Source organism: Osmerus mordax, chromosome 1, assembly GCF_038355195.1.
Source record: "Osmerus mordax isolate fOsmMor3 chromosome 1, fOsmMor3.pri, whole genome shotgun sequence".
NCBI lineage: Eukaryota > Metazoa > Chordata > Actinopteri > Osmeriformes > Osmeridae > Osmerus > Osmerus mordax.
In genome coordinates, this window is record NC_090050.1 from 25,442,791 (window position 1) to 25,453,761 (window position 10,971).

The following is a 10,971-nucleotide window of genomic DNA, read 5'->3' on the forward strand; positions in this document are numbered from 1 at the left end:
CCCCAGCCCAGCCCAGCCTCCACGGCTGCCCCCCCCCAGCCCAGCCTGACCTCCACGGCTGCCCCCTCCCCAGCCCACCCTCCACGGCTGCCCCCTCCCCAGCCCGACCTCCACGGCTGCCCCCTCCCCACCCCACCCTCCACGGCTGCCCCCTCCCCAGCCCGACCTCCACGGCTGCCCCCCCCCAGCCCAGCCCAGCCTCCACGGCTGCCCCCTCCCCAGCCCGACCTCCACGGCTGCCCCCTCCCCAGCCCACCCTGGCCTGGCCCAGTACCAGAACGTAGCCCAGTCACAACCTCCTAGACCCTAGTCCCTCTCTCCTTCTCTGTCTCTCTCACACAAGCCCTGTGCTTTCTCACTGTGACTGACCCTCAGGGCTGCCCCCCACCCAGCCCCCTCCCTCAGGGCTGCCCCCCCCCCACCCAGCCCCCTCCCTCAGGGCTGCCCCCCACCCAGCCCCCTCCCTCAGGGCTGCCCCCCCCCCCCACCCGGCACCCTCCCTCAGGGCTGCCCCCCCCCACCCAGCCCCCTCCCTCAGGGCTGCCCCCCACCCAGCCCCCTCCCTCAGGGCTGCCCCACCCCCCTCCCAGCCCCCTCCCTCAGGGCTACCCCCCCCCCCCACCCGGCACCCTCCCTCAGGGCTGCCCCCCCCCTCCCAGCCCCCTCCCTCAGGGCTGCCCCCAGTGCCCTCCACATCTTCTACCCTGCCAGTCCTAAGCCCCTCCTCCTGTTGCAACCTATCTTGGAGCCTCTGGATGCATCTGGACTGAACTGCTGACTGACGATAGGTTGACCTGCTCTCTCAACCAAACTTCCTCCTCTTCCTCCTCCTCTTCCTCCTCCTCCTCTTCCCCAAAACTACCTGCATCTGCATCCAACCATCCAATTACATATTTAGTGAAGAAAAATAGCCTTATTCTGTCTCTTAGTAATAGTGAATGACAGTTTCATGTTTATTTATTTTTTTATACGGAAATGTCCTAACTCTTAAGGCCCTCAACCATACAATGCACAAGGGACTAGTTTTCTGGGGAATTTATCACAGATTATTTTGTCGCAATGCAGAATGGAGGATCTAATGTCGGGTTGGGCATGTCTCAGTGGTAGTACTGTGGTAGTAGTTTAACTACATACCATAGTATTGCTTTGGATAAAAAAGCATCTACTAAACAATTACATTATTATTATTATAATAATAATAATATTAAAATGCCCAAGCAGACCCATGTCTACTCTACTGCCCCCTATCTATTATATCTGTTTATTCCTTTGTTTACCTTTGCTTTTATTTGTTCTCGTTAAGTTTGTTAAACAAACCCCTCAGGCAAGTTACTGTTTCTTTTCCCATCTGTAGCTTGTCCTGTCTTACCAGGCTCTACCACTGTGAGGAGAAGCTGCTCCAGTCTGGCCTTATGTAGCAGGAAGCCAGACGGACTGAGATATGACAGACAAACAACGAAGCTCAGCAAAACAAACTCTTTTTCTAAGCATTTCTGATCCTTCTGTAACGGGCTTCCTGAATATCCCCCTCTCTGGACCAAGAACTGAACCACATCCCTGCACACACTCACACACACACTCGCACACTCACACACTCACACACACACACTCGCACACTCACACACTCACACACTCACACACACACACTCGCACACACATGACATCTTGTCTGTGATCCAGCCTTACTTCAATCAATCCATCCATCGTTGAATCTGTAGGCCTCCTCTCCCATCTCCCTGTCTCCTGAACTGCACGAACCCACTTCCTGCTGGCTGGCCGCCATTTTGAACCTGTGATGTCATGATGCAGACAGACACTACAGCTGGGAGCTGGGAATGAACCAGTACAACTCCTGCTGGCCCTGCCCTTCAACTGGACAGGGTGTGTGTGTGTGTGCATGTGCGTGCATGTGTGTGCGTGTGTATGTACTGTAGCTACTGAGGGAATGAACAGAGATAGTTCCATAGAACAGCACTGTGTCAGAACTGTTTCTTCATTTGCCCTTCTTTTGATACCAGAATAGGACATGTTTATGTTTACTAGTATGTGGTGTTCAGTCAGATCGTGAAATACGGAAATATCTTCAGAGAGGAACCACAAGGATACTGTTTTCAAATTAAATCTGGTAAATAATGTTTTTAAAACAACTGTGATTGATGATTGCATTGATGATAGCATTAAACAGTGGAGTGCACTCATCAGGCGTATTGTGTGACACGATTCACAACATCCCGAATGACACGGATCCATTTGATGCTACTGTTTTCATCTGAGCAAATGCTTTAAGTGCCGTGGCTCTCCTTCAGTTAACGTCGGATTATTCACGGGATCTATGTTCACGTCGCGTCCAATTTACCCTGACTTGGGGATCCCGGCTGCTCCCAGCCTGAACACAGTCATTCCGTTTAGAAGCACACAGGTCTGTGAGTCACAGACGTGTTAGAGAAACATTGGAAGGTGTGAACAAGTGATTATTGTGTAGGCTATATCTCACTGAGCCCCACGGTGTCTCACAGCTGTGGTCTCTCCCTGTCAGTCTGCCACACCAGTCTGTCTGCTCTGTAGTTGTGCTGTCTAATGTCTGTCTGCACTGGGTGGAGTTAGTCCCATCTCTCCTCTCCGTTTGTCTGTCTGTGCCGTTAACGGCTGTTCAACTCTTCTCACACCGGCACACCCGCGTATCTACCGGGGAATGTCTGTCGGTGTCAAATGCTGGCGCGTTCTGTTGGTTCTGTCCTGTAGCCTATAGCTGTGTCACTGGCACTATTGTCACCGACTGTTGTCTTCTGTTGTAACGACTGTTCTGACGCATGCTGCGCTCGTGTTGCGCACCCATGATCGCACGCGCACAGCTGAGGCGCCTGTTGTTGTTGTGGAATCTGGACTATTTTGGTTTTCCACGCCATCTCGGTTGTTCTTTTTTTTTTTTTACCGTCCTGTTTAGTTGTCATTTTTTGTCGAGCAAAACACGGCACCTCATCTCACCTACATTCTGTCCACCATTATCATTAGGCCTACCTGTCGCACTGTGTGTTTATGTTCATCCATGTTGAAAGTAACGTAGCGACACATTTAACCCGCTCCAGTAAGCGTGCTGAATGCGGATGGATAAGCCTTACATTTTTAAACAACTGAGGCTATTTAAAGTGAACACAGTTTTGGTGGCATGTCATAGCTGTGCATGTTTCGGTGTTTTAACATCAGTGTCTCTCTTGTGTAGCTCGCTCCAACGTTCAAGTTCCCGGACACCCGTCTGTGAGTGGAATGGGGGAGCGACCGTTGAGAATGTGTGCGTGTGTGTTAAAAGCGAAAGAGTGGAGGATGAAGAGATTCACGCTGTTAGGCTTCACAGCACAGAGTGGCGAGGAGACGGGTCCAGCAGCGGTGTCTCAACAGGCTAACTTCCCAGGGATCTGTCTGTCTACCTGTCAGTCACCCCGCCTCTCCTGTCAGGAGAAAGGTCATCGTAGAAGGTCGGGCTGGTTTCGCCGGCCCCAGCCTCGTCCATGTGCTGTAGGTACTGTAAACCAGGGGCCTAGGGTTCATTATAAACACTTTGAAAACGGCAAGTCTCTTCCCCCAACACACACACACACACACACATCACACACCCTCCAAACACATTGGCAGAAATCCCGAGGGAGACGGGGGTACACGACCCCCTCAATCCTAGTCAAAATTCGATGCCCCGCCCCCCCCCCCCCCCAATATAAATTACAACGTCGATAATGTGTTACAGCGTTAGTTTTGGTGTGTTGCCTCAAATTGCTCTTGAGAAATGTTCATGTAACTGTCCCCCCCAAAGTATATATGAAACACATTTGTGTCATTTGTGTGCCCACACACACACACACACACATTTATATTAAAGACAATTATATCTAACGGCTGCATCCTCAGTTGTCTCACCAACATCTGAAAACAAACCTACGCCCCTGCTGTAACATGTAGATCACGCGACCCGCCTCTGATCATCTCCGGAGATCATCTCTGTAGCAGATGACAGGGGGAGGATCCACAGGATGGTTATGAGATGTGTTATAACGTGTTTAACTACTGTACCAGCATACAATGCTTTGCCCATGACTGTGGACAGAGCATGGTTACTCAATGATAATGTGATACTGTTTCAAATTACAAAGCAATATATACATGAAATTAAATAATACTATGAAAAATCTCTTTGTTCATCTATTGTTTTATTTGAAAACGAAATGACTTATTTCCTATGTTTACTGCTATATGGGAGATTCTAATGATATAATGTACATTTGTCATCAGAATGTTTACCCCAACAGAAGAAACAGTAGGCTGATTCCAGTTCAGAAAGATTATTATTTGAAAGAAAAGGACTTTCTATCTTTGGTTAATGCTGTTGTCTACTAGTTAACACACATTAACTAGTAAACAATGTAATCCCAAACTGCAGATCAGAAGGAAAGGAACCAAAACCTTTCAGCAGCAGTAAGAATAAACACTTCACTACATTTCTGGAACATTGTTAAATATATGTAACAGTTTTCCTTTATGACGGAAACTATAGAAATATTATTGTACACGCAAAACCACCAAAGCATTTTGCAGTTATGACACAACAATGCAAAAAAAAAAAGAAACATAACTTTTTTTTTTTACAAAACACATATTTACATGATCCTTTAGTTGTACAATATCCAATACACTGTCACTGTTTCCTGAGTGACCCAGCAGCTTCTTAGCGAGGTGGAGCTCCAGGCTGGGGGGGGGGGTCTAGCGGGAGTCTTCCCCCATCTCGGCCTCTCTCTCTGGGAACAGGACTGTCCTGAGGATGGGGGCGTAGAAGGGCCCGAACACAGAGCGGTTGAACTGGAGGATTTTTCCGAAGGAGGAGGCCAGCGAGGTGAGCTCAGCCCCCACCAGGCGCAGGGCCTGGGGCGGGGACGGGGCCCCCTGCTGGGAACCGGCCTCCAGCGTAGCCTGCAGGTAGCCCCGGACTCTCTCCCCTGGGGCGGAGGGAGGGAGGGGAGAGAGGGAGGGAGAGAGGGGGGGAAAATGGGGAGAGAATGATGGAAGGATGAGGGGAGTGGTGGGGGTGGTAGGAGAGAAAAGAGTGAGGGATGGAGGGGAGAGAGAAAGAGAGAGAGGGAGGGGGCAGGGAGAGAGAGGTGGGTGTGGAGCACAGGGTGGGGGGGATGGGGAGATGGAAGAGATGAAATGGAGAGAAAGATGAAGGGAGAGGGGGAGGGAGGGAGTGATGCTATATGACTATTGATAGTATTTATAACAACAATGTTGTTTATATAACAATGGTGTGGTGAGGTTATGACAAAAAAAACGCCCCCCACCCACACACTCACACTCACACACACACACTCACACCCACACACTCACACACACACACACACACACACACACACTCACACACTCACACACACACACACACCCACACACCCACACACACCCACACACTCACACACACACACTCACACACACACACCTAGGAGCTTGCGGACAGGGTTGTCAGCCTCCCCCAGATCTGAGATCTGTCTCTTCAGCAGCTCCAGTCCGTCTCTGTCCAGCTGGACGCTCCCCTCCTGGACGCTCCGCACCTGCACCAGAACCTGCTCCGCAAGGCCCTGCAGCGCCCCCTGCAGGTCGCAGCTCCTGGAAGCAGCACAGAAACAGTGACACGTGGCCCCTCCCTCAGGGTGGATGAGGAGGGCTGGAGAACAGAAACCAACACAATCCCTGGCAGAGAGGCTAAACATCTATCACTGCCGATCTTTCAGAGAAGGTGAACTGCTGCTTACTCTTAGTGTTTTATCTGCTCCCTGTGACAGCCAGGATACAAACTAATCTCTTCTTACCTGCTGTGACTGCCCTCCAACAGGGCAGTGAAGGTCTTCTTCAGTTTACCTACAAACCCATGCTGGGAAGAAACAGTGCCCCCACAATGAGTGGTGGTCAACAGAAGTACTGCGGCTTCCAGAACCAGCAGATTCAGACTCCGACCCAGAGAATCCAGGCGGACCCGATCCATCACAACCGTCTGAGAGAGGGATAGAGAGCGAGAGTGAGAGAGAGGGAGAGAGGGAGAAACAGATAGAGAGAGAGAGAGAGAGAGAGAGAGAGAGAGAGAGAGAGAGAGAGAGAGAGAGAGAGAGAGAGAGAGAGAGAGAGAGAGAGAGAGAGAGAGAGAGGGGAGAGAGGGATAAACAGATAGAGAGCGAGGGAGAGAGAGAGAGAGACAGTGGCACAGAAAGTAAAATAAACAAATCTAGCTATCTATTACTTTCACATGCACTGTCAAATACAAACACAATCTAACTGTGTACATTTGATCTCAGAACTTTGCATCATCTCCATGTCTGCCCCTGGGTGGAGACCGACCTCTCTACCTCTCCATGTCTGCCCCTGGGTGGAGACCGACCTCTCTACCTCTCCATGTCTGCCCCTGGGTGGAGACCGACCTCTCTACCTCTCCATGTCTGCCCCTGGGTGGAGACCGACCTCTCTACCTCTCCATGTCTGCCCCTGGGTGGAGGCTGACCTCTCTACCTCTCCATGTCTGCCCCTGGGTGGAGACCGACCTCTCTACCTCTCCATGTCTGCCCCTGGGTGGAGACCGACCTCTCTACCTCTCCATGTCTGCCCCTGGGTGGAGACCGACCTCTCTACCTCTCCATGTCTGCCCCTGGGTGGAGACCGACCTCTCTACCTCGGGGTAGTTGTGGTCTTGTGGGTCCCAGTGGAGCAGGTTCAGGCAGGCTCTGTTGAGCACGGCCGTGGGGCTGACTGGACCAGGAGCACCATCAGGCGGGGGGGACACCCCCTCCGGTCCCGATGATGAATTAGATACGAACTCTTGGGCGGCCCCTCGGAGCCATGCAGTGGTGCGGTCCAGAGAGGCTGGGGGATGAGGAGAACTCAGGTTTCAGAACTGTGGTTTTATGAGCTAATAAAGTTCTGAAGTCCTATCAATGATCCTGCCTTGGGTTTGAGAACCAAGAGAGTCTGACATTTCTTTGAAAAACAGGTTTAAAGAGAAAAACTCTTTACATCTGGAGACGTAGACCCTCACCTGGAGACACCCTCACCTGGAGACACCCTCACCTGGGGAGACCCTCACCTGGAAACACCCTCACCTGGAAACACCCTCACCTGGAGACACCCTCACCTGGAAACACCCTCACCTGGCTCCTTGTCCAGGATCTGCTGGAACTTGGTCCGCTCGTACTGGACAGCCTGCTGGAGCAGGTGTGGTCTCAGGTTCTGGACGGTGAAGTTCACCATGTCGGTCTTCATCAGTCCCAGCACACGCAGGATCTCCCTGCAGCAGCACACCAGAGCCTTTCACATTCAACTACAACATTAAGGGATCCTGTGCCATCAGTGTTGTAACAATAATGTGTTCATGTGGCAGACCCTTTTATCCGAGGGTGTAGCACGCTACACCCTCTTGATCGGTCAAATGCTCTAACCACAAAGCTCTACCCTCCCTCATCCACCTCAGGGAACCCCTACTGCCCCTGTCCCTTACCTGAGGATGTCCACTGGGTCTGAGAGGCCTCGCAGGGCCCGGATTTCTGGGTCCCGTACGGGGGCACAGAGGGAGCCCATGGTGCTGGTGACGTAGGCGGCCAGGCGGGGCAGGTCCAGGCCCCCGTGGAGGGCCTGCTGCTGGATCAGAGGCAGGTCTAGAACCTCGTCCAGCTGGGCGCGCAACCTGGCATGGCCAGGCAGGAGCAGGGAGAGGAGGGTCTGGACACACACAGAGACACACACACACAGAGACATACACACACAGAGACACACACACACACACACAGAGACACACACACACACAGAGACACACACACACACAGAGACACACACACACAGAGACACACACACACACAGAGACACACACACACACAGAGACATACACAGAGACACACACACACACACACACACCCAGACACACATGTTCACACAGAGACACACACACACACAGAGACACAGACACAGAGACACACACAGAGACACACACAGAGACACAGACACAGACACACCCAGTCAGTTATCATAAAAAAAAGTCCCACATTTACATTTAGTCATTTGAAAACAAACTTCCAGCCTGTACTCACAGCCTTGACCTCCTGAAGCAGGGTGACAGCATGGCTGTAGTCTGGAGGGCAGCTGGACAGCTGCTCCTGGAGAACGTCCCAGAAGGCTCGGTGAACCACCTCCTTCACCCTCCCCTCCACACTGAGGACCGTTTCAACCACAAGTATTCATGAGGGCAACTGCTATGCGTTCTTAAGGTATTTTAATTAAATTCACTTCAAACGTTTCTATTGCTGATAATTACGAATGATCACAACCATGATGTGGTTCATGGGTGGAGGGCTGGTAGGGCCCCCTACCTGTCTTTGGGAGGGCTGTTCTGTCTGAAGCAGAAGTCTTGGTTCATCACGATCTCGTGGGCCAGGCTGAGGTTGGAGACGCAACCCTCCAGCTCCGCCCGCTCGGGTAAGGTGGTCCCCTTAGTGGGGCTACCTGGGGAGGAGCGGGGGAGAGGACGAGGGAGAGAGGAGAGGAGGAGAGGGGGTGAGGAAGAGAGAGGGGGAGAGGAAGAGAGAGGGGGAGAGAGGGAGAGGGGGTGAGGAAGAGAGACGGGGAGAGAGGGAGAGGAGGAGAGTGGGTTAGGAAGAGAGAGGGGGAGAGAGGGAGAGGAGGTGAGGAAGAGAGATGGGGAGAGAGGGAGAGGAGGAGAGGGGGTGAGGAAGAGAGAGGGGGAGAGAGGGAGAGGGGGTGAGGAAGAGAGATGGGGAGAGAGGGAGAAGAGGAGAGGAGGAGAGGAAGAGAGATGGGGAGAGAGGGAGAAGAGGAGAGGAAGAGAGATGGGGAGAGAGGGAGAGGAGGAGAGGAAGAGAGATGGGGAGAGAGGGAGAGGAGGAGAGGAAGAGAGATGGGGAGAGAGGAAGAGGAGGAGAGGAAGAGAGATGGGGAGAGGAGGAGAGGGGGTGAGGAAGAGAGATGGGGAGAGAGGAAGAGGAGAGGAAGAGAGATGGGGAGAGGAGGAGAGGGGGTGAGGAAGAGAGATGGGGAGAGAGGAAGAGGAGGAGAGGGGGGTAAAGAGTGAAAGGGAGGATGAGAGGCACGTTCAAGGATTGATTGACTGTAACAGTTTAAACAGTAATTAACAGTTGTCTCTTTAGATGTAAATATAAAGAAACATATAGTTTTATGTTATTTTTATTTTCTTTCTGTACATCTGGACTGCTGTAAGGCTGCAATTTCCCCTTGGGATTAATCCAGTAGCCTACCCATAATACGTGGTGTGTATCTTACCTGTGGGAGAGTCCAGTTTCTGAAGACAAGGTATGTCGATCGGTGTCTCTCCACCCGCTTCTTTTACCTCGTTTACCTTCGGCATTGTAACTGGATTCATTAGAAGAGTTAGTTGACGTATGTGTACGGAATTTACAACGTTCTTACATTTAAATACAACTGGGTTATCAACAGACCATTTATTTGTTAACTTTTCGGTCACATTGAACTACCTCATAAAAAAAGAGGAAAAAAAGTTTTGCTTACCCCCACGTTTGATGATGTTCAATTAAATAAAGTATGTGAGTGTTTGGCAAACTGGTGTTAGGCAAAAATTTCGCTTGCATTCAACGTTGGTAGCGTATTGAAGAATCGTTGTGTCCGGGGTCGCAGCGCTGTCAGATTCAAACCAGGAGCGAACCATTTCACAAAGAGGGGGCATAGCTACATTATTCGAATATCGGCATTACACCGAACCGAAGTCAAACGTGCCACTTCCAAGAAGGTTTACGTTCACTAATATTCCGCGGCAAACAATAATCCATTGTGTGTTTGTGTAATTTGTATTTTAATTAACTACAGTATTTTTTCTGGTACGTTGAGTGGGGCAGGGATTGGCTTATTCCAGACTCAAACAAAAACAGAGGGCGTGCTTCTGACACATTCCACCGGGTTCCGCCCCCAAGACATTGCGACACTAGATCTGTCCTGTTGAGCAAGAGGCATTATATCGCTGCTTTTGTTGGCACGGGTTCGGTAAAACAGACTAGTAGTGACAGCTCCCGAAAAATCCTTCACAAAGATTGACACAAACTCACACACACACAAGAAGACCATGGCTTTATGTTGCAGATTATTTATCATTGGAAAAAAGTTTGCATTACAAATTCGTTCTTTGATAAATACAGGCATTTTACAAAGCATCTCAAAACAGTCAAAAACTTCGTTTACCATCACATGACCACAAAGTACAAACAGACAAAGACCAAGATAAGAACTTTATAAAAAACACAAAAACTCCCTTGAAACCGGACAATATTTACACATTTGCATATTTCAAAATATTAAACAACACCTTTTAATATAAAACATGAATAACTTAAAAAGCAAAACACAGGCATTTTATTCCTTGATTCACACATTCAGCAGTCTCTTCTGAAGATAGCGTTGGTTGGTCATTTCCATCTGGGTTTAGGATGTCCTGTGACTGAGACCCTTGAGTGTGTGTCTCCACCCAGGTCTGTACTTCCTGTGCCACCTCCAGCACACACTTGAACAAGTCTGGACGCATTAAATCACTTTGGAGGGAGAGAGAGAGAGCAAGAGAGAGAGAGAGAGATTGAGACAGAAAAAGTATCTTCCCTTGAAAACGAGAACTAAGGAGCATCTTTTGCAAGAGAAATAAACTCAAGTGCTTTTCAAACTATTAGTCAGGCCTCTAAACAGAAAAACATTTTTAGCGCCCCCTCCCATTTGAACTACACCCTCTTCTAAAACCCCCCCTCCCATTTGAACTACACCCTCTTCTAAACCCCCCCTCCCATTTGAACTACACCCTCTTCTAAACCCCCCCTCCCATTTGAACTACACCCTCTTCTAAACCCCCCCCCCCTACCAATTGAACTACACCCTTTTCTGAAGTGATATACTTCTCTCATTATCTGCTCCCCCACACAATGT

General features: G+C 50.3%; 1 protein-coding gene across 2 annotated transcripts; it reads right to left on the minus strand.

The window, feature by feature from the left end:
* Positions 1 to 4,315: 4,315 nt before the first annotated feature.
* Positions 4,316 to 9,895, minus strand: LOC136967165 (T-complex protein 11-like protein 1). 2 transcript variants are annotated; one of them, XM_067261104.1, is made up of 10 exons: positions 9,559 to 9,895; positions 9,313 to 9,402; positions 8,385 to 8,513; positions 8,106 to 8,226; positions 7,520 to 7,740; positions 7,173 to 7,309; positions 6,698 to 6,888; positions 5,847 to 6,028; positions 5,477 to 5,643; positions 4,316 to 4,982 (listed from the first exon to the last, which is right to left on the minus strand). In XM_067261104.1, exons 1-10 carry the CDS (start codon positions 9,636 to 9,638, stop codon positions 4,750 to 4,752), a joined length of 1,551 nt encoding a protein of 516 aa, XP_067117205.1. In that variant the 5' UTR covers positions 9,639 to 9,895; the 3' UTR covers positions 4,316 to 4,749. The 2 variants fall into 2 exon arrangements, with proteins under 2 accessions (XP_067117205.1, XP_067117213.1); XM_067261112.1 differs by having other exon boundaries at positions 8,385 to 8,517; positions 9,559 to 9,893.
* Between the last annotated feature and the right edge of the window lie 1,076 nt (positions 9,896 to 10,971).